The sequence below is a fragment of the Sphaeramia orbicularis genome, chromosome 12, assembly GCF_902148855.1.
Source record: "Sphaeramia orbicularis chromosome 12, fSphaOr1.1, whole genome shotgun sequence".
Classification (NCBI taxonomy): Eukaryota; Metazoa; Chordata; class Actinopteri; order Kurtiformes; family Apogonidae; genus Sphaeramia; species Sphaeramia orbicularis.
In genome coordinates, this window is record NC_043968.1 from 74,193,725 (window position 1) to 74,220,801 (window position 27,077).

Here is a 27,077-nt window from a genome sequence, read left to right on the forward strand (position 1 = left end):
AAGCTGGACTGACTGTACATATCCTGACCAAGGAAAATCAAATTCTCACTTTGTGCAGTAATCTACACCTGGCTTTTCTGCCTCTGTCCATAATAATATACATTTTATAGACTAAGTGTTTTCTAAAATTAACATTTATTTGCAACATAGTACAGCAAATTATTACATGATCAAAAACAAATTAATTTTAGCAAAAAAAAAAAAAAAGTCTCAGTTTTGAATGTCTGCACTGTAAGCCTGGACTTTGTATTTACTAAAATGCTTTAATTACGATGTACTTAAATGATTTAAGTTTTATTCCATTACTATAAAATGTTAAGTATATTCTACTAATTTGTAGACATAGTTGAAAGTACGAAAAAGTTTAAGTTGAATGGAATTAAATCACTAAGTTTTAGTCATGACCACACATTTTTATCTCCACATTGCATTGTGGGTATTGGGCATGTTGTTGAAAATGTGTTATTTTTATGTGCAGGGGTTCAGCGGGATTGTGGTGTTAGTGTTAATTTGGACTTAATGTGTGTATGTCAATGTTTATTGGCTTTTTTGTGTTTGTTTTTGAATTTTTGTAGAGCTGCACCATGAGTCAGAGTCATAGGAAGAACAATGGCTTTACTGTTCATCTAGGATAGATCTTATTTATAAAAAATCTTTATGTCATGCCAAAATAATAGCATTTCCTGTACTGGTGAATTACACTGTGCTGTCTTCCTGCTTAACTTCCATCCATACTGCAATATATTACGATGAGTAACTTCATAAAGCAATTTATATTGCAAAAGATTTTAATTTAAATCAACTCGGAATGAGTCCAAGTTAAATTAACTTGGCATTTAGTGTGTTGTACTTAAAATAGCAATTCCATTCAAATCAAGCATTTAAGTTTACACTCAAGTTTTCATCACTCATTACTTAGATTTTTTAAGGTAACCGGTTTACTAAAATTTTTTAAGTAAACTCAACTTATCTGATCTTACAGTGTGGGGTTGCCAGAAATTTGCGATGTTAAAATGGGGTTACTAGCCAAAAAAGGTTGGGAACCAAAGGCTTAATGCATGTTTCTGGACCAAAGGTCATAAAATCAAAAGTCACAGTGTGCTACTGTGTGTCACTCTGCCATAATAGATACATTATTTAATTTTAACAGAATATGATTTCTAGATGATCTCATGAGTCCATGTCATCCACATCTCAGTTGCCTCTGGTGAGTAAAAGAATAAAGACAGATATCAGCTGCAACAATGGAATTGCATGTTTGATACTTGAAAGCACAAAAATGTAAAACTTTATTTGTCAAAGCTCACCTGAACATGTCATATGTTTGCAGTGACTTAAGGTAATCTTTTAGAGCAGGGGTGTCAAACTCATTTTAGTTCAGGGGCCACATACAGACAAATGTGAGCAGAAGTGGGCAGGACCAGTAAAAATAATAACTTAATAACAATATATAAATAATGTCAACTCCAAACTTTTCTCTATATTTTAAAGTGAAAAAAGAAAAAGGATTAGGAAAATGTTCAAATCTACAAACTATCCTTTAAAAAATGTGAATAACATAATCAGCTATGAACAAAAAGAAATTTAGTGAGAAAAATAAGTACATTTTAAACAATACTATGCATCAGTTTATCATTTACAAACGTGCATTACAACTTACAGATCACAGAGGATCTATAAATACACAAAACACTGAGTGACAGGCAGAATATTGTTAAAATTGCACTTACTGCTCCTACAAAATTTCATGTTGTTCATATTTGTTCCGGATATTCACATTTTTTGTAACAAGATAGTTTGAGAATGTAAACATTTTCATGTACTTTTACTTGTTTTACAATAAAACAAATAGAAACATTTGGAGTTGTCAGTATTTAGAGGTTATTATGGTACTATTTTACAGATCTGACCCACTTTACATTGAAATGGGCTGAATGTGGAACCTGAACTAACATTATTTTTAATACCTTAAGTGTAAATTTTGCATTTTGCAAATTAATCCTACCTTTTGCCGTATGTGTTTACACCCGTGTTTTGGAGCATTTCCTCAATGATCTACGCAAAAGTGTCCCACATTACCTGCCTTCACCTCAGACCTGATGGGTGCAGCAGACTCGCAGCGCCACAGTTTAGGACTTCGTAAGAAACAAAACAGCAGTCACTTCTACTACCTGTAGTTGATTAATAAATAACCAACATTGTAGTAGGAAGTAATAAATCTTACCGATCCCCAATAAAGATCCATAGTCAGTACAAGTCTGCAACTGAGCAATAAGAATCAAAATGGCAGAACAAGTATGTAAAGCACAGGTGTCAAACAGGTGGCCCAGGGGCCAAATCTGGCCCTCCAAAGATTCCATTCCGGCCCGCAGGATGAAAGTGCAAAAATTAACCTGAACAGTCAAAGTTGTCAAAAATCCTTTTGGTTCAGGTTCCACATGCAGACCAATGTGATCGCCAGTAAAAATAACAACACAGTAACCCATAAATAATGACAACAACAAATTTTCTTTGTGAAAAATTATGTGGAAAAAATTGAAGTGAAAAAAAATAACATTACACTGTGAAAATATTCACATTTACAAGACTATTCTTTCACAATAAAATACAAATAAATACATACATAAAAACAAAGATGAACAACCCCAAATGTGCAATTTTAACAATATTCTGCCTGTTACTAAATGTTTGGTGCATTTATGGATCCACTGTGATCTGGAGTTGTGTTAATAAAAACAGATGTAATATTGTAAAAACTGTTCAAATTTTAGTTCCAAACTCCAAAATTTTAACAATATTCTGCCTGTTACCAAATTTTTATGTGACACTGTGTAAATGCACATGTATAAATAATAAGTCGAGGCATAATATTGTTAAAATTGCACTAATTTTTCAAATGAAACTTCTGTTTTTTCAGGTTATTCACATCTTTTTTTGTAAAATGCAAATATTTTCATAATTTAATTGGGGTTTTTTTGTACTAAAACAAAAAGAAAAACTTGAATTTGTCATTTTTTATAGGTTGTCAAGTCATTATTTTACTGGTCTGGTCCGCTTGAGATCAAATTGGGCTAAATGTGGCCCCTGAATGAAAATGAGTTTGACAGCCCTGATGTAAAGGATGAAAACAGACTGAAGGAATGTTCTTTGATGACAAGGCTGGACTTCACCTCCACCTGTTACCTTTTATTTTACTCACAATTACTGCAATACATTTTCATTGTGACCTTAACCCTCCGGTATCTGGGTGCGCTTTTTAGGCACACTTTGCACTTCGTTTTAAAAAACTTCATTTTTTTCCCACAATTTAAATAAGGTTAGAATTCTAAAGTTGTTCATTTGTGCATGATCTTTAAAATTCTGGCCACCAACTAAAATTTGCACAATGTAAACAAACGAAAATTACAAGACTAGCATCTGTCTCCCAAGTGTGCCTAAAACGCACGATTTCTTCCATTATAACCACTGTTTTTGATCCGAAAGCCATTAAGTCATAAATCCTGCTTTTACTGATATCTGGGCTTCATTTGAGAGGTGAGGGTCTAAATTAATTTATTAATGTTGTTGATGTTGCTGTTAATCATTGACATATGCCAGGCTGCAAAAATCAAATAATATGTAATCCAATTTTTATGTAGTATATTGAAAAAGAAAAAAAACCCCAAAAACATATTTTGTGTTTTTTGCATCAAAAAATGTAGTGACATCATGATGAAAAGAGATCGTTTAAAGGGTTAAAAAAAAATGTAAAATGAATGATATGTATGATTAGGGCTGACCTAGATTTACAAAAATAAAATCAAATTAGAGCAGAAAAATAAATCAATATATAATATTTAATAGTTTGATTTATACGTGTGCCATTTTTGGCACACTTGGTGACAGATGCTAGTATTTTTGAACATTTGACCTAGAGCCAAAAATAATAATGCAAATTAACCAATATTGCTGTTAATCATTGACATATGCCAGGCTGCAAAAATCAAATAATATGTAATCCAATTTTTCTGTAGTATTTTGAAAAAACAAAACAAAAACAAAAACAAAAAAACCAAACCAAAAACATATTTTGTGTGTTTTGCATCAAAAAATATAGTGACATAATGATGAAAAGAGATCGTTTAAAGGGTTAAAAAAAAATGTAAAATGAATGATTATTTGATATGTATGATTAGGGCTGACCTAGATTTACAAAAATAAACTCAAATTAGAGCAGAAAAATAAATCAATATATAATATTTAATAGTTTGATTTATAGGTGTGCCATTTTACGCACACTTGGTGACAGATGCTAGTATTTTTGAACATTTGACCTAGCACCAAAAATAATAATACAAATTAACCAGTGTTGCTGTTAATCATTGACATATGCCTGGATGAAAAAAATCAAATAATATGTGATCCACTTTTATGTAGTATTTTGAAAAAAAAAAAAAAATAAATTTTTTGAGTTTTTTGCTTCCAAAAAACTGGTTTGTTTACATTACAAACACGGCATTTAAAGGGTTAAAAAAAAGTGCCAATTATTGTGTATTTGGTGTTTTTATTTACGGCTCAAGTTGATGAAATAGAAAAAAAGTGTAAAAGAATTAAAAACAAACTGTATGAAATTTTTTTGGACATAATTCCATTATTAGTAAGGGCCTTGCTGGACGGGATATATATATATATATATATATATATATATATATATATATATATATATATATATATATATATATATTAAATTTATTATAAATAGTATCATCTGGCCTCCGCCTACCTGGGTCCATTATGACTGTTTTCTTCAAGTGTGATGGCATTTATCCCTTTTCATACTACCACAATCGCTGAAACTAGTCTTATTTCTCCTAATGACTCATGTAGAACATTCACATCAGCCTCCTTCGTGCTGTTACTTTGGTTTAATCCGTTTGCTTCTGTTCATGCAGTGATTGGATGTGCGGCACCAGACCTGCGCTCCGATGGACACTCTTAGCACTGACACCCCATGAGACTTCTTAGACAGACACAGTGACTACAGTGATTAAAATTCACAACGACATCTGAAAAATCCACGATTTTATGTCAGATCGTTCGAAAAGAGAAGAGCCTGAAAAAAAGAGGAAAAACACACGACACAATCCAGATCCACGCCCTCTGCATATTTTATTGGCCAGTGAGAGGCTTTGGGAAATATATGGCGTCGCTAATTGGCTGATGTTTTTAGCAATCATGCATAGTTGCTCTCTGATTGGCTGAGTCTTTAGGAGGAAGTCAAGTGTCACAACGTTTCGGGGGGGATAAGCTCGGAGTTGACAAAAGCGATCTGTATCGAAACATTTTGGACGCAGTTTTTTTTGAAATTCCGGAGTTGAGTGTGGACGGACCACACTGGGGAGGATTATATTATCTGATTTGTGGATCGGTCCGCCGTGCTGCCTTGTGCTGAGGACTTGGTCTCTGCGTTGACTTGACCACCACCGCACGGCACAGAGGAAAGTGGGACTTTATTGTTCAAGGCTAGCTAGCTAGCTTTGCCAGGCGGCTTGTTTTTTGTGTGTCTGCCGTGGACCGCAGGCTATATGGCTACGAATTACGAGCCAATATATGGACTTTCAGAAGATGAGGTAAGCATTGCTCTTAATAAGACTCCGGTGTGGAGTCAGCAGACATGGTTATTCGTCTCCCAGAAGGGGTTAAATTAGAGATAGCTAACTATGACGTTAGCTGGGAGCTAGCAAGCCCTCACCCACGGTAACATTCCATAGTAATGTTCAGTCAGCTGTCACTTTCCTGCACTCTTATGCCTGTGTTTGCATTACTCTACACACCCCAGTTCCATCAGCAACTGCATAGTGTTCATTCATCTCAAAAATCAGCTGCAACAATATTATCCTTTTCCATAGAATGTTTCAGTTCACCAATGAACGACTTGTAACTGGACTAGACCCTCAAAGTGTTGTTTTTGTCAGCACTGTTTACCAGAAGAAAGTGTTGGCATATGGAAGGGGTGGGGTGGATGACATTACAATACAGCCTCTCTGTCAGACTTCAGGACCATCTCATGTCAACATTAGAGAAGTTTATGTTGTGGTGAGTGATTTTTGACTTCTGATTGAAGCCCATGCCCACTCCACCCTGTTGAACTATGGCCTTTGACCCTCTAGTGAATTTTGGATGAGAGATTTCATGTTGACGTTGTTAACTATGGCAGATTCGAGCATGAATATTTTAGTGACATAATGTGATCCTACTAGGGACACGATCATCTCATAACAGAGGTCTGTCATTCCAATTACAGCCAGGAAGTATTATAAGGATGTCCTTTTTTTGGAGGGTCTGATTGATGATTAATAAATGTAATCTATCAAATGTTCATTCTGTGTTCCCATGGGAGAAGAGGGGCGTGTCAGGCTGTGCAGGCTGTCCTTGTCATAAACCAGTAGATTGGTAGCTTAACAGCAAGTACAAGAGATTTGCATGTGGACTTCTGCAGTTGAAGAAACTGTGAAAAGTACTGCATATTTTAGGGCAGGACTTATTTTTGCAGGCAAGTCTGAGTTTGAACTGTTCACTCAGATTGCTGATTTAGATATACTGTTGGCAGATGCAGAGTGCAAAGAAATAGATATTTGAAACTGAAGTACATGTGCTGATGTGTAACATTTATATGATAACAGTCACAACAGCAATTTGTGGCCTGTGAGTTATCTGTGTCAGCTGGCATCTTGACAAGGTAACTCTTTTCACTCTAACTACTTTCTGGTATGTGGATGTATGACTTTGTCAAAACTTGCCATTTCTAGTGTGTTGTTGCAGCTCGGAAGTTGTTTGTTCTTGTTGCATGGGAGGTCAGAATGGTAAAATGCAGATACCAGATTGGATGAGAACTCAGACTGCAATAGTTCCCCATCGGCAGGATTATACCACCAAAGTACAGCCCGTGAGCAAGACTGCATTCACCATTAAACACTTAAAACCATGCCATGGAATCTACACAAGTAATGGGTTTAAGACAATTGTGGCCTTGCATTCCAAAAGACAATGCACTTCCTTTGCCTATGAGGTTCAGTAATGATACACCCTCTGACCAAGGCTGAAGTAACAGCTGGGCTTGCCTTGGCTCCTGCCTGTACTTCATCTCTTCCTACATTCTCAGGCATTCATCAGAACTAAAACTATGATGTACTGTATCATATGACGGTAACACTACTTAGAAGAAACACTGTGCTGTTAAACTTACGACCATATTATATGCTACAGTGAAGGTGAGACAAAAAGTGTGTGCAGTTGTAACCTCATGCTGGAAGTAATTTCACTGTGGACTGCTTTATCTTTTCATGAGAGCTGCTATGAAAATATATGTGTTCATTCACGCAGTAACCAATAATACAATAACCAATAATTATAACATTTAAAACACATGACTTATCATAGCTGGGCTGAACTGCCAGTGTTCCAGGCTGCCTGTACTACATGTGTTATTGACATTTTTTTTTCCACTTTCTTTTATGTCATCTGTCAACTTCAGATGTATAATTAAATGTTGATTAAATGTCTGGATCTGCCATCTCTTTCTTCTGCAGCATGAAACCAGAGTGCTGCGGGTTAAGGTCATTGCAGGAATTGATCTGGCAAAGAAAGACATCATTGGAGCCAGGTGAGTAGTATCACATAATAATTTGGAAAATACACCACAGAATGATGAGGAGTTTTGGTCACTTGCCCTGAAACAGCACATGAAAATGGTCAAAGTAAGACTGGTGCATGTGCAAAAAATATTCATGAAGAAAAACTCTTATCAGAACAAGAACAAAGGTTGTAGCTCTAACGTTGTCTTAGGCATTCTGCAAATAATTTAGAGGGTCTTTTTTTTTTATTAGGCTATATCCTTTCAGCCTTGGGCAACATAGTGTTAAATAGTTTAACTACATTCCTTCTATATATAAACAAAGACTTTGAACAAAGTGTTAATTAATGATTACCTAAGTGCCTTTCCTATCCAGCTCATAACTTGCTTCATTTACAGTTTTTCTAGATAAAAACCTGTCTAATAATTATACATTCCACATACTAACACTGGGGTCACCTGGGAAAACATGTCAAGACCAATGTTAAAATTAAACTGTTGTGAGTCTTTGAGGTGTGAAGTTCAAGGGCCTTTTCTCTGACACTTTCTGACTTCCTCGTCTCATGTGTGATTCTTTGAAGAAATGTAACCAACAACTTTCATGTGACATTGCATAACATTCCTCTGTAGAGCTGTAGTTAAACCCTGTGTTAAGTTTTGCATGGAGTGACTTCTGCCCCTTGAATTTTAATAGCATTCTTTTTTGCCCCTCCACGGTGACATGAGTACTGTGATCAATTAATGTGTTACGAGCAATAACCAACCGCACCTGAAATCAGTTACTGTTGTGTTCATGTGATAAATGCAGACAGCACTAGGAAGGATACATTTAGCTTAATGTGCCAAGATTTTTATTGGAGACCATTTCTAAATTGCCACAAATATTCTGTTTTGACTTTTCTGTGCTGCAAGGTGTTGGTCATTTATGTCTTGATGTGGAAACCAATAATTGTAAACACATTTATGAGGGCATGCTGAAAGTCCACATTTCCTCCAAAACTCCACAGTCCTGTAACTTCAGTCAAACAGTGGGTTTCACAAAGTCAGAAGAGATTGAAGAAAAAGGGATCAGACCCTTTTTCTGAATCTTTTCCAAAATGTAGTGGATTTATTCTTGGCCCAAACTTTAATGTTTTTGCACAATCCTGTTGACAAACGAACAAATTATGAAACAAACAAGTGATGATTAAGAACCTAACTTACACGACAGTCATAAGTGTAGTATTCTCCCTTTCATAAGTGACACTTAAAATGCAGCAGCTCTCTGTCTTGGATTGCTACACCACCAGTGATAGCATCATCTAGAGCAGAGACCTTTATCTAGTGCTGTTCATTGGAATGTGCTGCATCTAAACTATGAAAAAGCAGTTTTTTAGTGAAGAGAAAGAGAGAGAAAGAGCTCAACATCTTTATCAGTGTGAGTGCTGCTCACATGCCAGAGTTCATGTGTTAGCATCCTGATGCCCTGCTGGCAGGACAGCCCATTCTGGCTCAGGAGAGTACTGTACTGTACTGAAGAAACGCTGAATGAGGGCTCGATGTGTGGCTAGCTACCATAGGAGACAGTGCTGACTTGGCAGTCTGTCACCTCTTAAGAGCCTCAAACAGTGCTGGCTTGTTCTTTTCTACTTTTTGCTCCCAAATCATTGCTGCATTCTGTATTGCAGCTTCTTATGGGGACAGCTGATTGTCCAGATTTAGATGCTTTCTTATTGCTGGCATTCATCATTCACTATTTTCCTGGTGACTCCATTACTGTCTTACCTACAGATGTCTGCAAAGAGCCTCTGGGGCTAATCTGATGGTGCAATTGAAACCAATATCTGAGCAAACATAAGTGAGTGAAGTTCTCAAATCTTAAGTAGATGGTATTTTTTCAGAATGTGACAGCAATGCCATGGGACAAGCTTTTTATCCATTATGTGGATGCAAATTGATGATAGTAAATCAGGAAAATAGCATGTGGGGCTGCCCAATTTGGTGAAAAAGTCTTATTTCAATTATTGTGGACAATACTGCAACAGTAATTCACATCTACTTGCTCGGTTATAAACGGACGTGCATAGAGTACCAATCATTTTGACTTGAGTTTTTTACCCTGAGCTTGAACTAGTAAAAATACAGCAGTGATTTTCATTTTGCAATTTTTACACAGTACCTCTCTGTGTTACTGAATCAGATAAAATAGCACCCTGTAACACGCACACTAAACCCATTTAAATTGCATCCTTGCGCGATTATGTAATTGCAAAGGTTGACATTGCTATTGGATTAATTGTGCAGCTCCCCTGGCATGCAATCAAACAACTGGAACAAGCTACAGTTTGAATCTAGTCACCTGCTAGCTCTCATTTCCCAAAGTTGGCTTGAAGTAGTTTGTCTGCTCCAGCAGGATTATTGTTCAGAGAAACAAGGAGGTGAGAAGGAGTGCAGCTGAGATACAGTACTGTAGGGCCATTGTTTTTGTTTAGTCACAGCCGATCACAGAACCCTATAAACACACAATTAGAGCCCATGGGGTTCCTGAAGATGTTAATTAGCTATTTTGCTAGGGCTCTATTTATAGCTCATTTTTTTAATGGATCTCTGAAATCCAGTGATCGGCTCATTCACTCCCCAAGAATGAAGTACTGAGATTGGCAGGCAGGCAGACCAAATCTAATTTCAGGCAAATCGATCCTGGAATTAGATTGGTTATATCAAGTCGGAATGGCTAAATGTCCCATGAAAAAGTCATTATGGCAAATCAGATTCAAAACATTCATATATGAGTCAAATGGGTTTTCTAAATCGCTGTGTCAGACTGACCACTGAAGTCCACATGTAATTCAAGGCACCATTTTATATTAACATTACGCTGAAAAACACAATTTGGAAAGATGGAAAGTTTACTAAATATTCCATCGGAGTGTGGCATAATAAGTCACACTTTTACTTTATCACATGGTTTCAGATTCCAGCATCACCAGTCATTTTATTTACACACAATTTTGATAGGTGTTTTGGAGTAAAGCGGCACACTTATAAAGGGGTTGGACAAAATAATGGAAACACCTTCACCTCAAGATGATAATGCCCCAATCCATACAGCTAGAATTGTTAAAGAATGGCATGAGGAACATTCTAATGAAGTTGAGCATCTCGTATGGCCGGCACAGTCCCCAGACCTCAACATTATTGAGCATTTAAGGTCAGTTTTAGAGATTCAAGTAAGACGTCGATTTCCACCGCCATCGTCTCTAAAAGAGTCGGAGGGTATTCTAACTGAAGAATGGCTTAAAATTCCTTTGGAAACAATTCACAAGTTGTATGAATCAATACCTCGGAGAATTGAGGCTGTAATTGCCGCAAAAGGCGGACCTACACCATATTAAATTATATTTTGTTGATGTTTTAAGGTGTTTCCATTATTTTGTCCAACCCCTGTAGGTATACAGATTTAAAGAATTGAAAATATTTATTTGCAAAGCAATGCTTGGGGTTTGCTAATGTTTAGTTGATTGACATTACATTGATATATAACTGTGAACTATATCTGACCATTTACAAAGTATGCTAAAAAACTACTTTTTGGGAGGTGCTGTTAATTGAACTAGGTCTTGTATAACATGTATGTTTTTTTTTTTGTTTTGTAATTGTGATGAATGGTTTTTAGTTGTTGTTTTGTTTTGTTTGTGGGTGTTTTTGGTAATCTGTGTATTGCAGTATAAAGACAATTGTGATGAGTGTGGACTCCAAGAAGAATAGTGATAGCCTAACCCAAAGCTAATGGAGATCCAAATAAATGAAATGAAATAGGTAACAGTGACTGATATTGGATTTTTAAGCTACATTCAGCAAACTAAGCAGCAGGAAACAGCTGATAGCTAATTAGTCATCTAAAATCATCCCTGCTCCTCCAAATATTTTTCACTGAAAACCCATCATGTCAGACATTAACTTCTTTGCACTTCATTAGAAACTAGGAAACCTTTCAACTGAACATCTAAGTCAAACTAATGAATATGTAACAAAATAAATCTGAATCATGGAAGTGGAACTGAATGTTAAACTAACCTTAAAACCTAGGTTGGATCAATTGTTTTAAACTGGTCAGCTTAAATCTTCCCCAAAGTCAGTTCTAGTTTGTTGTTGTTACTGTTGTTATTATTAGTTGATACATGTGCCCTATCAATGCTGATTAATTGGCCAAAATGATTAATTGGTTATTTCTGATCAATAACCTCGACATGGGTGGGTATCTCAACTGGAGCTCTAGTAGTTGTCAAACTTCAAGTCTTAGCTGGTTTATTGATGTTGGCTTGTTTTTAGGGCTTAGTGATATAGACACAAATTCAGGGATGTTATGGTGGTGTTTATTGAAGTCAAAATATTGTGGTTGTAGAAGCTGCCATGTTGCTTCAGTGATCAGCCAAGGAAGTACAGTAATAAGACTGGCATCAAATGGAGGCTTAGCAGCAATTTGTAATTAAAGCCTATGGTTGTATATTTAACCTTCATATATCACCTGTAATTAGCTGTCCATGCTGGGGGTCTAAATTGTGGTCTTCCATCACCGGGTAGATTTTCTACATCCAGAGGGAACGGTGACAAAAAATATCACACATTGAAGCTTTAAATCTATACAAACAACAACCAAAACAAAAACCAGTCCTTGAAAATGTGTCAGTGTGCATTATTTGGTAAAAAAAAAGAAAATTATTTTAAATAAAATACAATGTGTGTGCAGTTATTAGGCAAATGAGTATTTTGACATATCATTATCATATTTATGCAAGTTTCCCAACTCCAAACTATATGAATTCATTTTCTTGTTGAAATGAGTCATTTTCAGGCAATATATTGGATGGATTCGATGGATTGGAGAGATAATGGCCTTTAACACCCTATATTAAGATAGGGGTACAACGGTACGTGTCGTACCGTTCGGTACACCCCTCACGGTTCGGTATGAGCATATACCATGGTACGGCTCATTTGTCATTTTCAAATGACATTTCTGGACAACTTGCGTTTATATTACAGTTTTGCAAGACGACTGACTTACTATCATTGGTTGGAGCCGGACACGGAGCCCGGATAGAGCATTATGTGATGGAGCCAAAGGCAGCGAGCCCCGGCCTGAGCTAGAAGCGGCAAGCCTGGCGCGAGCCGGATGTGGCCCAAGCCGGAAGTGGCGGACCCCAGCTAGAGCTGAACGCGGAGCACAGCCTTTCTACTTCCAACTACCCTTCTCAGTATCAACATTAGTATCCACATTAGTGCAACCTCCTCTGTCATCACCATGCTTGTTATCACAGACTTTCTTTTTCCTCTCAAAAAACTTTACTCTTCTTCATGGTATTTGGCCAGTATGGTAATTAAGAGTGGCGCCCTCTGGTGGATTGATTGAGAAGCGCTCATTCCAACGTACATGACCCGTGGAAGTATGAAGGCAGTGATTATTGACAGTGTTTGAAACGGGAGAACCTATTTACGCATATGAAGGAACGTAAATGAGCCTTAAGGCTCTCCATCACCTTGCAGTTACGTTTTGGTGCACAGCGGGGCTCCAGCTTGGCTCTGCATCCGAACTGTACCGAACCGTGACTCAAGAACTGCAATACGCACTGAACCGTGGATAACCTGTACTGTTGCATCCCTATATTAAGGTGTGCAGAATTATTAGGCAGCTTCTTTACTTTAGGCAAAATGGATAAAAAAAAAAAGGGATTTAACTAATTTTTGAAAAGTCAAAAATGATAAAATTCCCTTTAGACAGATGAAATAATCTTGAAACAGGTTAGCTATTGAAGCATCACCACAAGATTATCACATTTTATTGCAAATAGTCAACAGGGTCACAAAATATGCAAAGAGAAGAAAACACACAAACTAACAGCAAAAGATTAAAAATAGAATCACGAGCGAAATTAACAGGAACACATGGACCTGCAGAACCACTATGTTCTAGAACAAAAACCTACCTACAGTGTCCAGAAGTAGAAGATGTTCAGTGCTCAGAGACTATGTTAAGGTGAGAAAGGCTGGAATACGACCACCACTGAACAAGACGCATACGTTAAAACATCAGGACTGGGCTGATAACCATCTGAAGACATGTATATTATACGTTTTATGCACAAATGAGGTCAGAGGAACTGTTGATTGACCAGACAGATGGACCCACGGCTGCACCAGTAATATCACAGAACTCCACTTTTGGGTTCTCCACTGAAATGTTGCTCCATCGTGTCAGGTAGTAATGCAAAGTCTGACATGCCCATTTCTTCTAAACTGCCCCTCTTCAGATCCATTTATTATATTGAATTTCTCTGCAGAACTTCTTTAATTCTACTACATAAGTGTCATTGCCTGGACTGTATCCAATGGTTCAATAAATCAATCATTAAGGAATATGACATGCTTTTTTCATGAAGTATATAAACAATATTTAGCTTTTATTCTTATAGACCCTATCAAAAGAGAAATTCAGTTCTCAGTATAAAACCGCCGCTTATCAATGAATTAAGTGATCAATAAGGTCAACCAACTAATGCAGTGTTTTTCAACCTTGGGGTTGGGACCCCACGTGGGGTCACCTGGAATTCAAATGGGGTCGCCTGAAATTTCTAGTAATTGATAAAAATAAAAAAAATAAAAAACTTACTAATAAAAAATCTATGGTGAGTTTACAGAGACAATCACAACACATAAAAGACAAACTGTGAGTGTGAAACTGAAGCACTGTGGTTCTGTTTATCTGTCAAATGTTCATTGTGGTCAGTTTCAGATGCTGCAGCTCTTTCATAATTCATAGTTTGAGTTCTTGTTTGTTCAGTATTAGTTGTCAGCCTTGTGAATCCAAGCTGGACTGACTGTACATATCCTGACCAAGGAAAATCAAATTCTCCCTTTGTGCAGTATTCTACACCTGGCTTTTCTGCCTCCGTCCATAAAAATATACATTATATAGAATAAGTGTCATTTAAAATATAAGTTTATTTGCATCATAATATAGTAAACTATTACAGGATCAAAAACGAATAAATTTTAGCAAAAAAAGGGACTGGGGTTGCTTGAAATTTGTGATGTTAAAATGGGGTCACGAGCCACAAAACGTCGGAAACCACTGAACTAATGATTAATGGATTAATCGATAATTTGCATCCCTAGTAGTAATCATGAAACATGATTATTTCTCTGGCAATAATCGTTGCACCAAAATCTCTAATCGTTACATCACAACTCCACTTCAACTCAGATGCCAAGGTGGAGGTGGGGTTCTGGTATGGGCTGGGATTATTAATGATGAGTAGATGGACCTCTCTGGGTTGAAGATGTACTCAGAATCAACTCCCAAAGCCACTTGCGGTGTTTAGAAGACACGTTCATTTAAGCAGTGGTAACGAAAAAGTTTGTATTTTTCAAGAAAGGTGTTTTTTCATGATTTTTATGCAGGACAATGTTCCATCACATACTGACACCACTGAGTGTCTAGCCAGAAAAGTCTTTAAAGATGGAAGAATAATGACAGGGCCACCTCTCTCACCTGACCTAAACCCTATTGAGAACTCGTCCTACCTTCTTAAACAGAAGATTTATGGTGAAGAAGAACACTCCACTTCTCTGATCAGTGTCTGAGAGGATGTGGTTGTTGCTGCACAAAAAACTGATTGTCAACAAGTTCAGAAACCGACACACTCAGTGAATGGAAGGATAATGACTGGCATTGAAAGCAAGGCTGGCTATATTGGTCAGAGACTTTTTTATTTTTTATTTTTTTGGTAAATTTTGAGTTGTTTTTTCATTATTTTCAATTCAACAGATGAAAATAAACAAGTGAGAAAAAGTAGGAAAATATTTGTTTTTCATTTAGTTGCTTAATAATTCTGTACACTGATATTTGCCAAATGTTTGTGTGCACAGATATTTTCTTAATAAAGACAAAACCTCACTTTCTTTCTTAGATATTCAGGCTTGAGCTTTATGAACATTTTGGATTGAGCAAGAGTGCTGTAGTTCTTCAATAAAATGACTCCTCAAAAATACAACTTGCCTGATAATTGTGCACACGGTTTAAAGCAGTGAAAGGCAGTGACAATCAATCCATAATGAATGATTTACAACAAATGTGGCATTTTGTGTTTCTGTTGAGCAGCAAAAGTCTCCAGAGCAACCACTAATCTTGATTTGTATGATTTAGATTAAAAAAGCAAAATTAGATTAATCAAATGAATTCAATATGGAGCGGGGCAATCTCACAATCTTATCATGATGGATTTATTTTTTCATATCTCCTTTTCAGATGGATTACATACATACTATACAGATTGTGTCATCGAATAACAACAGTGTCAAGACTTTGCTACTCAGTGTATTAGTGTAATTATGATAATTTACAAAAAAATATGACATTATGAGCCGTTAGCATTAACACTGCTAGACGTATATGTTTATTAAAGTCAATTTACAGTGATTCTTTAGTGTCTGTCCACACCAACGTGTTTTAGTTCACATTATCGTGCAGTGGATGTGTCATGTGTTGTTGTTGCTGCTGCTGAAGAAATAATGACAACTTCATATAGTGAAGAATTCCTGGGGGTCTGCTCATCTCTGATTTACACGGATGCTTCACAGTTACGCTGGAGTGTTAAAAACATTTTTGGTTTATTATAAATCTCCCCAGCCTATGTAATTATTGGAAACACTGTCTGTAACTCTCATAGACTGTCATGGATTTACATTTAAGGAGAATCTAGACTGGTGTTTACATCATCAGCTGTTGTCAAAATATTGAAACAATACAGTCCCAGCCTTTAGTTTCATCCTCCAATCCCAATACTTAAACTACAATTAGTAACATGATTTGTACTCTCATAAAACTTAGCCAAAGAAATATGTAGGTTAGGATGGAACCCAAAATGATCATACAGAGTCATTGCTTTTGTTGTGTTGGACCTTGTCGTGATAATAAGTACAAAAATGACATTATAGTTGACACAAAGTTGGAAAGTGCAACACATGCACTGAACACTGTATAAAGTTGTGAAGACCACAGTTTTTTTTTTTTGTTAAAGGAGTGATATTTTGCCTTTTTAAATGGAATTCTTCATTTTCCAACATTTCCCTGTGGTCTACATAAACTGTAAATGCTCTGCTTGGGTCTGAATTCTTCATTAATTCAACTCCACAGGTCCATCTTCAACCCTATTTCTGAGTAATGATACTAGAAAGGTGGTTTGGAGCACTGGTCCTTTAAATGCAAATGACCCACTTCAGGCCCTGCCCCCTCCAGGTTGTTTGCTGTGCTGCTCTGTGCCGTTCAACCAACAACTGAACATTTTAGGTAAACGGCTCCAAGTTTGGACATATTTTCAGTACGGACTACAGCTGCTGCTGCTGACAAGCAATTCTGTCGTACTCAGAGAAATGTCCGTCTGAAGTCTAGACGTTATATGCGCAAATGCTGTGACATAACTAGCTATAAAACGTAACAAATTAAGCAGGAATTGAAACGGGTTGTAGACAGCCACTGGATTTTTGCCAGAATGAATATAAAGATAGTTTTGCAGCACCTGGAGGGTTCAAATTCAAACTTTATGAACTATTAGGGTCCAAATACACAAATAAATGAACCAAAGACTAATAAAAGTGTGTTTAGATAAATATATCTTTAGGTAATTCAGGATGTTCAAACTAATTTTAGTTCAGGGACCACAAACAGCCCAATATGATCTAAAGTTGGCTGGACCAGTAAAATAATAACATAATATATAAATAATATAAGTAATGTAAAATAAATAAGTAAAGTTTATAAGTAATGTTTTTTAGAGTGAAAAAAGTAAAATTACATTATGAAAATGTTAACGTCTACAAATTGTCCTTTTAAAAATTTGGGAACAACATGAACAAGCTCACATTTCTTTAAAAAAAGTGCAATTTTATTATTTACAGTTTATTATTTATACATTTGCAATACAACTTACAGATCACAGTGGATCTATAAATACACAAAACACGTAGTAACAGGCAGAATATTGGTAAAATTGTTCTTAATACTTTTAACCCTTAGGAGTCTGAGCCTATTTTGGCCGTTTTTCAGTACTTTTGATTTTGCTTTTATATACTATGTAAAGAAATGTTTATTATGCCCATGGTATCATTTTTTCCAGCACAACTTTATCTACCTCATCTGCCTATTATTTTTTCACTTCAACCTACTATATCAACACAAAAAGACAAAAAAATAGGACCAATGGCCCTGTAGCTTACCAGCCAAATTAAAAGCTTTGGGAAATGTATCCAGATGCCATTTATCATCACCCGGTTATGTGTATTTATTATATTACAGAAATAATATAATACCATGTTTTGGTCATATTCCAATCAGATCTGTAAAAAATTGAAACTCCAACTTGATATCATTGATATTTACTGATTCATTGTATCAATCCACTTCCTATCTCTTACAATGGGACAATTTTTCAAAGTCGCACCAAATCTAGAATCAGATCCGGATTGAAATAATTTCAATACCTTGTGCTGACATCATCATACAGAAGCTGTATACCAAGTTTGAAGTCAATCGGAACTGTAGTTTCGGAGAAAAAGACAATTGAAATTGTTTCCCTATAAGAGCCCATGTTAAATTTTCCGTCAGTTCCCAGATCCAGAAGAAGATCCTGATCAGCATGTGGACATTATGTTTTGGTCATCTCTTCATCAGGGCTGGACTGTAGAAATTTACACTGGATATCATTTATATTTACTGAGCTATTGCATCGATCCACTTCCTATCTCTTATAATGGGGAAATTTTTCAAAGTGGCACCAAATCCAGAATCAGATCCGGATCTAAAATAATTTCACTAACTTTTGTTGACATTATTATTAAGAAGCTGTATACCAAGTTTGAAGTCAATCGGAATTGTAGTTTCAGAGAAGAAGATGATTGAAATTTTTGTAACGGACGACAGACGATGATGACAGACGCTGCCGCTGGATGCCGCATGATGACAGTAGTTTACGGCCTGTCGGCTGGTAAGCTAAAAACACACAAAATATAAGATCCAATTTGAAAAATATAAATACACAAAGATACTTAATGAACCTTTTCAGAGACTTTAAAAGTGAATATTGGTTCCAAATATTAGGTATAGAAAATCAAATTTGTAATAAATTAAAACTATACTCAAATATTTGACATAAAAGCAGATCTTTACCCAGGCATTTTCTCCAGTTTTGTCACCTCACATTATTTATAGGTTATTATGTTATTATTTTACTGCTCTGATCCACTTGAGATTAAATTGGACTGAATGTGGAACCTGAACTAAAATGATTGTTCATACCTTCAGTGTAATTTGTGCATTTCACAAATTCATCTCACGGGCCAGATTGAACCCTTTGGCGGGCCGGTTTTGGCCCACGGACCACATGTTTCACACCCATGAAGTAACTGATCCGTTCATGTATCCGTCATTCACCGGTATTGAGTTTTACGCATATGTTCACCACAGAATTCTAAAAATGTATTCCAAGTGAGATTTTAGAACGGTTATTGACCGCAGTGACCTGACGCTGTAATTCATGCTGCCTTTTGGAACGGAGATCAGTGGAATAATTGTCCAGTAATGAACAGCACAATTTCAAGTCTCCATCCAGAACTCACTAGAGGTCTCTACCCTGTCAGCACCTTTAAATAAACTGTTTTTTAAATAGCATAGTCACATAAACTCTGAGTACTATTTTATGCTGCAGTTTCTATATTTAGCTCACTGCTTTGTCAATACTACATTATAGCCTTATCTCACAATACCCAAATGCAAGCAGTTTTTTATCTGCAGAGCTGCTGGTGGCGGGCTCAGGTTTCAGGTCTGGGAACAAGCTGTATGTTTAGGTTGTAACCCAACAATGAGGGCTCTGGTGTGCTTAGTGTGATGGTAGATTGGACATAGGATTAGTAAGGGTGGGGAGCACAAACTGCTGTGTGTGTCGTCGTAAAAAGTGATGCGTTCAAACTATGAAAAGACTATTGTTGTATTCAAATGCTGAAAGCTGCCACTTGGAACAGTCTTTTGGCATGTTCCCTGATGTTCATCTATTCACCATTTAATTCACTGTGCATTCTTTAATGAATCTGTTTAAAACATATATTAATTCTCAGTCAACATAATGTTGTTTTAGGAACCTTAAACACAGTATACTGTTAGTATTGTAGCAGATCCTTTTAATATTTATTTGGAAATACATTTGCTAGACTTCGTAACACTTGACTGCAGGCAGTAGATTAGTACCTGTGAATCTGAATGTGTTGTAACAAAATGAAATCTGTGAAAAGCTCAAGATCTCATTATAATAATAATAAAAAAATAATCTTTCTTCCTCTGTTTCATTGTCTCTGCAGCGATCCTTACGTGAAACTTTCCCTCTACGTTGCCGATGAAAACCGAGAGCTTGCCTTAGTCCAGACAAAAACCATTAAAAAGGTGAGTGTTCAACTAAAAACAGTTGCTTTTTGCCACCGTATTAAACACATCACTTTCCTCGTCTTTTAGTCTTACCATAATGAAGTCTAGTGTGTCAGCTGTTTGTCAGATTGTCCTCGTGTGCCTGAATAATCTCCTCCCACACCGTCACCACACATTCACACCATGGTCACTTAAAGGAAGCTTTGTCGAATCCTTTTAAAGTCACAGGTTTGAGATCACCTTCCTCTCCTTAATCCCACCTCGCTCCCATCACCACCTTTACTTTAAACTGAATCACATCCTTTGTAAATGAAAGAAAACACTGGCAGTTACTAGAGGGCAGTGACTCCTAGTTGATTCATAAAGGACTCTTTGAGTCTAGAAGGGTCTTTTCTTCCGGTGGCCTATTTTTGGGGATGATATCTATTCACAGTAGGGGGAGCTATTACATGCTATTAGTGTAACCTGTATTCAGGGACTATTTAAGGACTGTGTTTTTCACTGAAATATCTGTGTTCCACAGTTTTCTCTTCTTTTATAAGTTTGGGGCACAGCTGATGTCAAAAACTAAATTCGTGTGAAATCACTGTGGAGAGCAGCAGTCTCACTAAAGAGCCTTTTATCCCAGATTTAATACTTGCAGTGAGTTCTCAGTGGGCCTTAATGCAAGTGTTTTTCAACATTTTTTGGATGACTTTGTTTATGTATTATCTTGTCTAGCTTTTCCACGTTTTTGTATACAGATGTGGTAATAATAATGGTCTAAAATTATGTGAAATTCTAGGCTTTTTTTTTCAAAATGTGGTCTCTAACCCTTTCATGCATAGTGGTCACTACAATGCACAGCTATTCTACAGCTGTTCTCTTGTATATTCATGGATTTTGTTGTTTTACTTGCGTATCAACCAACAGTGGACGCTTATGCAACACCCCATACATTACAATTCATACCATTACTGTTCCTGTTCTTGCTAAACCTGATCTGCAGTAACATATTTGAGTGTAAATCAATTGTTAATTGTTATTAGACTGTAATTAAAATTTCTTTTAAAACAAAAGTTGTTTTTTTTGTTGCATATTATCTGAGTGAGTAATAACTAGTGTTCTAGTATGTTAAAATGTGAGGAAACATCAGATTCACAACATTAATAATGATTGTAATGCCATATATGTCATACTGTGTGGAAATATGGGGCAATGTGTATAAAACTAATATAGACCTGATAATTACACTCCAAATAAAAGCTATTAGAGTCATAAACAAAGTTGGTTATCTCCAATCAAGTAATCCACTTTTTGTAGAATCTGGTTTACTAAAATTTTTTGATATTGTATATTTAAAAACAATGGAATTTATGTTTTGCGTTAAAAGTGAAAACCTTCCTTTTTGTATTCAGAAAATTTTTAAGTTAAGAGAAGGACATTATAATTTAAGAGGGATGTTTGTGTTTGAAAAATGTAAAGTAAGAACAAACGTTAAATATCACAGTGTTTCAGTTATTGGTGTCAAGCTATGGAACGAATTGAAGGATGAAGTGAAATTGTGTAGCTCACTGTCGAGTTTCAAAAAGACTTTAATTTGTCAAATTATGAAGGGCTATGAAAGTAATATGATTACAAAATGACTTATAACACTGAATGTAGTATAATTTGTGTTTAAGTATTTATCTGCTGCAACTTCAGGTGTGGACTTGGACTAAGGATGGGAATAGGAAAAGCAGAAATAAGCCTCCGGCTTCAGCTTCTTCCTTTTTCAGTTATAAAATGTGTTAATTTTATGTTTGTTTTTTAATATGTATGTGTTTTGTTTTGTTGTTTTTTTTAAATATGTATGTGTTTTGTATTTTGTATTTAACTGAAATAAACATTCATTCATTCATTCATTGTTTTTCATAGTTTTCACACAGTATGTCAGTAAATACATATTTCTTTGCTTCAAAAATTAAATGCATGGTGTCCAGCAAAGGGGACATTTTTGTAACTCAATGAAAAATAGATTCATAAAAAAATTTCAATCACATTGTTTATTTCATGCCTAAAGAGGAATAAAAACATTTGGGAAAAAAAAATCTTGATTTAGGTAATCATAATAATTCATGCATGAAAGGGTTAAAGAAGACTTTACATTATGCACTACATGTATATAAAAATTATATATTTGTATAAAAAGGCCAGAACTCAGATACCTGGGTGGGAGAAAACCGCTCAGCTAAATAAAGAGAAACAGAATTATACCCTGTTACATCATGTTAACAACCACTGCTATTGTTTGATTTTTATTACTTTAAGACATCAGGTTTATCTTATCAATAGTGTATTTGTTTCAGTATAACAGGAAAATTTTAAGTATGTGTGTTTTCTATTTTGATACTATAAGCGTAACATGCATATTACATCACACCTCATGACCCTGCTGGAACCCGAGGGAAGTCCTGTTCATTACCAACATGTGAAATCCTCTTGGCTTCAAGCATTAAAATAAACAGCCTTGTAGCAGATTGAATACACAGGTACTGTGTTACATGTTTCCTTACCTCCAAAGAATATAACTGTATGTGAGGGCATCTCTACAGCACCACACTGATTTATTTATAGTGGTTTGTGCACATTTTATTGACATTTTGAAAGATATGGATTTAGCAGTTTTGTTGTTTCCAGCATTTTCTGATGAATTATTCAGACACAAGACCTGTAACAACAACTCACGACATGAGAATTTTGCGTGGCCACTGCTGTCATGTGACTTGAACGTCATCCAGTGTAACGTCGCATGACAACATTAATTATTGAAAATCAATAAGAAAGTCCGTTAAGGAAGGAGCATGACAAGAGATAAAACTTGAGTTGTTTTCCTGTTTGCAACAATTAAACAGAAAATGATGGAAACTCTAATAACTGCAAAATCCCTGTCTTTTGGATGTCAATAAAATGTGCACAAAACACTATAAATAAATCAGCGCGGTGCTGTAGAGATGCCCTCGCATACAGTTAAATTCTTTGGAGGTAAGGAAACATGTTTGTCAAGAGTAAACTCAAATAAAAACAGCATCAGTACTTTTGTATTTTTTCAGTGAAATTCAAATGCAAAAAACTACACGAGTACTGAGTATTCTATCAGAATTATTAAATACATGCAGCTCTCAGGATTTCGGTCTTCCCCCTCCTTTCAAGGCAGACCTGCCTGATTAGTACATTTTTCATTTTACCCTGTAGTTAAGAAGGTTCGCTATCTGCCAGCTAACCTGCTGCTGGAGTCATGCAGGCAGACATATGCTGCCAGTGGCCATGCTTGCCTTATAGGATATAAATAGCTGACAATGCACTGCTATGTGGGGCAGAAAAAAGAAGCATCACTGCTCTGCTCTTCTGTGGGCTCTGTGTGTGTGTAAGTGGGGCATCTTTGATGGCATCTTTGTTGTTGAAACTAAGAGTTTGGCTCGTGGCAAGATGACATGAACAAAAGATATAAGAAATAAATACAAGAAATAAGCACCAGTCTGAGACTTTTATCAGTAACTAAATGTTCCTCCGAGCTTTTTTCATCCTGGATATATTAATGTTTTGGTGTTTCATTCTGTGGGACACAACAGAATCACAATATTTAAGCATTATTTGATTGTAATTTGCCTTTTTGCTCAGGGCAGGAGGTTCATTTGTAACTCTGATCCCTCCATAGTATTTTAACCGAGACGCTATTTTATTGCTGCTGTAAAACGTCGCCAAGTGTTTATTAATCCGATCGACTTGTGAATAAAGGCTTCATTGACATTCTAGTGTTTAAGTCATTTCAATCACCAGAGGAATTTTAATGAGAAGTGTCACATAGCTTCCAGACTAATAAAATATCAGATGTGTGAGACAGAAGGGGAGTGTGCGCATCCACGTCTTGAGTGGATCGGCGTAGAAAAAGTTGGTCGAAAATCCTCATGGCTGTTGATCCAGGGACTAATGCCGATCACTGGGATGTGTTGTTACTGTAACTCCAAACTTGCCCCTAACAACCTAAGAGGATCATTGACGCACAAGTCTCAGCCTAATTTTCTCACTCAGGCCCTCTGCTTTCACTCACTAGTTGGATGGGTTTCATACATCTGTTCAGTTTCCTGTGTAAACAAACCATGGCGCTTATTTTACTTTAACCCTTTAACCCCTGACGTGTCTGTGGTGAGCATTCTGAATGTGTGATTTATTTTAAATATTCATAGAAATTCAACCATTTGCTCAATGGGAAAAATTTCAAAACGCTCTGATAGAAAAGACTTTTTTCTTTCCATGGACATCCGAGCATGCTCTGTGCACCCCCTGCCTCCTTTGTAGTGGGGGGTAAAACACAGAGCAGTAAGTGAGACCAACTCAAAAAAAAAAAGACGCTTTTTTGTTTTTTTTTTAACACCGTTTTCCTTGTCGTTTTTTGTTTTTACTGTTTGCAGTGTCGTTATGATTTTCCTTTATTTATTTATTTATTTTTACTGTGTTTTGACTGAGTTTTGGGAGTTCAACCAGATGTTGGACGGATTTAGAAAAATAGAGTCCAAAACTAAAACTACTGGGCCCAAATTCAAATCTTTGTTGTTCAGTGTGTTCCAGTTCACAGTTCTTGTTCAGCATCCTAAATCTCTAATTCTGAATGTTTTATTTAGTCCAAATCTGTCAAAATTCAACTCCTCTCTTTGTCTTTTTCTGTTATTCCCCCTGTTTTGACCCTAAAACACACAGTAAAATCAAAACCACTGAAGAAAAGGAACACAAGCACATTCTCACAGCAGCTTTAATGAACCTGAAACAGACGACAATTCAACTGCAGCACTGTTACCTGGAATAATCCTCAGGGGTTAAAGGGTTCATATGTAGCCAGCTAAATCTCAGCATTAACATGTTTATTCTTTTCTGTTTCAGACCCTAAATCCCAAATGGAATGAGGAATTCTTCTTCAGAGTGAGTTCACTTCAGAAACACTTCAATGCATCAGATCTCTTTTCCTCTTGTCGTCCTTCACACTATGATGCTCTATTATTGCACTTGTTTACTCCAGAATGGTAGAGTAGTGGTGTTAGAGTTGTTAATCTCAGGTTGCAGTTGAACTAAGAGCCAAGTTCAACCTTCTCCACCTCCACTGTAATCAAACAGACCATATTAGACTTTACAAGCTTAGCCACATGCGTATGATTACTGCCCACTGGTTATTTATAAAAGAATTATAGTTCAGTCCCAAGTGATAGCAATTAGAAGACTCACGATCTTCTAGCCACAGTCGATGTTAATTATTGTGATAGTCATCCGCTAAGGTTACCTAGTAGGTGTTTGCATGCATCTTCTTTGGCTTTGGATGCCACATAACCGCTGACTGACTCCTTTTACTTCTCCCCTGTTATTTTGATTCCAACCCAGGTGTGTCCGCAGAATCACAGGCTACTCTTTGAGGTGTTTGATGAAAACAGATTGGTAAGAATCAGTCTTCATAAACTTAACTCCATATTGCACATTGTTTTTCCTTCTAGTTTGTCATTGTTTTTCTCTAGCAACAGGTTTTCTTCAATTCCATTTGCAAAACACTTTGTCATCCAACAGGATTTTCATGGTTTTGATTTTCAAGTCACTCAAAGTCCTGAAATTAAGAGAAAATTGTCAGAAATTTTTGGAAAATAATGGAATTTAATTTTGTCTAAGGGAGCAGACCTGTTAGATTTTAGAGGACGACAGGGAAGAGCTTTTTACTGTTAAAAAAAAGCGATGGTTTGTTTCAATCAAACATCCTGTTTTTATATTTTCATCTGGCTGGCATGGGATTAGCTATCTGTATCTGTTTACATTTGGGTTTACTACTTTTTTTTTTTTTTTTTACATTTGCTTATGTAAGGCCTACAGTCTTGTTGTGCCAAGCTGGTAATAATAACTTAAAAACACTGTAATAATTTAATCACTAAAATGTACTTATAAGTGTGTTTGAGCAATTACATCACATATTGTGGTTTTTAAGTTCTAATTCTATTTTAAGTTTCTGCATATCCTTTAAAGAATCTGAAATCAAATAATCTGAATTTTAGGCCTTAAAATTACTTCCATTAGATTTTGTCTGTTCTTAATATGTATTAGAATATGATTTTAATGTTATTCCTTTCACTTCAGAGTCTTAATAAGTGGTCTTGAAAAAATGTAATGAAAATTATCCGAGCGATAGTACAGAATCTGCAACCTAAAAGCATGAACCAATAAGTATCAATGCAAACTGTGCAATGTTAAACCTGCGTATGACTTCCATCACCAATGTGTCATCAAAACTGTAAAGCCCGAGTCATAGCCTAAGTATCACGAATCTATAAGTCTTTCCTTGATCACGCACCTGAATCTCTTCCCTCACGTTGAACAATTTCAAAGTGTATTCCACCATAAACACTATACGTGTTTACAAACAGAGCCGGTAGGTCACTTGGACACTTTCAGAAATTAGTGTCGACGTGTTGTTTAGGAAGCGGAGCTCCACCTACCCGCTTTTGCTTGGTCGACATGTTTGTTGGTGCTGCTACTGCGGCTATGTGGAGCTCCACTTGCCAAAATGCACATCGCAACATATTTCCGAAAACGCACGAGTTACCTACCGGCTCTGTTTGTAAACAAATGGATTGTTTATGGTGGAGTACACTTCAAAATAGTTCACCGAGAGGGAAGAGATTCAGGTCCATAATCACAGAAAGACTTAGAGGTTTGTGATACTTAGGCTGTGACTCGGGTTTTACAGAATTGATGAAAAATTGGTGACGAAAGTCATACGCAGCTTTAATGTTTAAAGTCTGGAAAAAAAAACAATTTAAGAAGCATATTGTATTTTTTTTATGACTCATTCTGCTTCTTTGTGATGATACTGTTTTTTGAAGTTGTACTTTTATAGTTCAGAATTAATCATACCACTAAAAATGATAGCACCAAATATAATTACATGACAGTAAAACTGATGTGGTTGTGTAACCATGTTGCACTCAGTGATTCTCTCGGAATTGTTTTTTTTTTTTTTATTTC

The 27,077-nt window shown here is 36.1% G+C and overlaps 1 protein-coding gene across 1 annotated transcript in view; it reads left to right on the top strand.

The window, feature by feature from the left end:
* Window positions 1-5,275: 5,275 nt before the first annotated feature.
* The window catches only part of nedd4l (NEDD4 like E3 ubiquitin protein ligase), an 80,346-nt gene continuing 58,544 nt past the window's right edge, over window positions 5,276-27,077 (top strand). Inside the window, 5 exon segments of the mRNA XM_030149782.1 lie at window positions 5,276-5,609; window positions 7,569-7,642; window positions 20,000-20,081; window positions 24,960-24,998; window positions 25,452-25,505. Coding sequence (XP_030005642.1) covers window positions 5,565-5,609; window positions 7,569-7,642; window positions 20,000-20,081; window positions 24,960-24,998; window positions 25,452-25,505 — 294 coding nt within the window. The 5' untranslated portion in view covers window positions 5,276-5,564.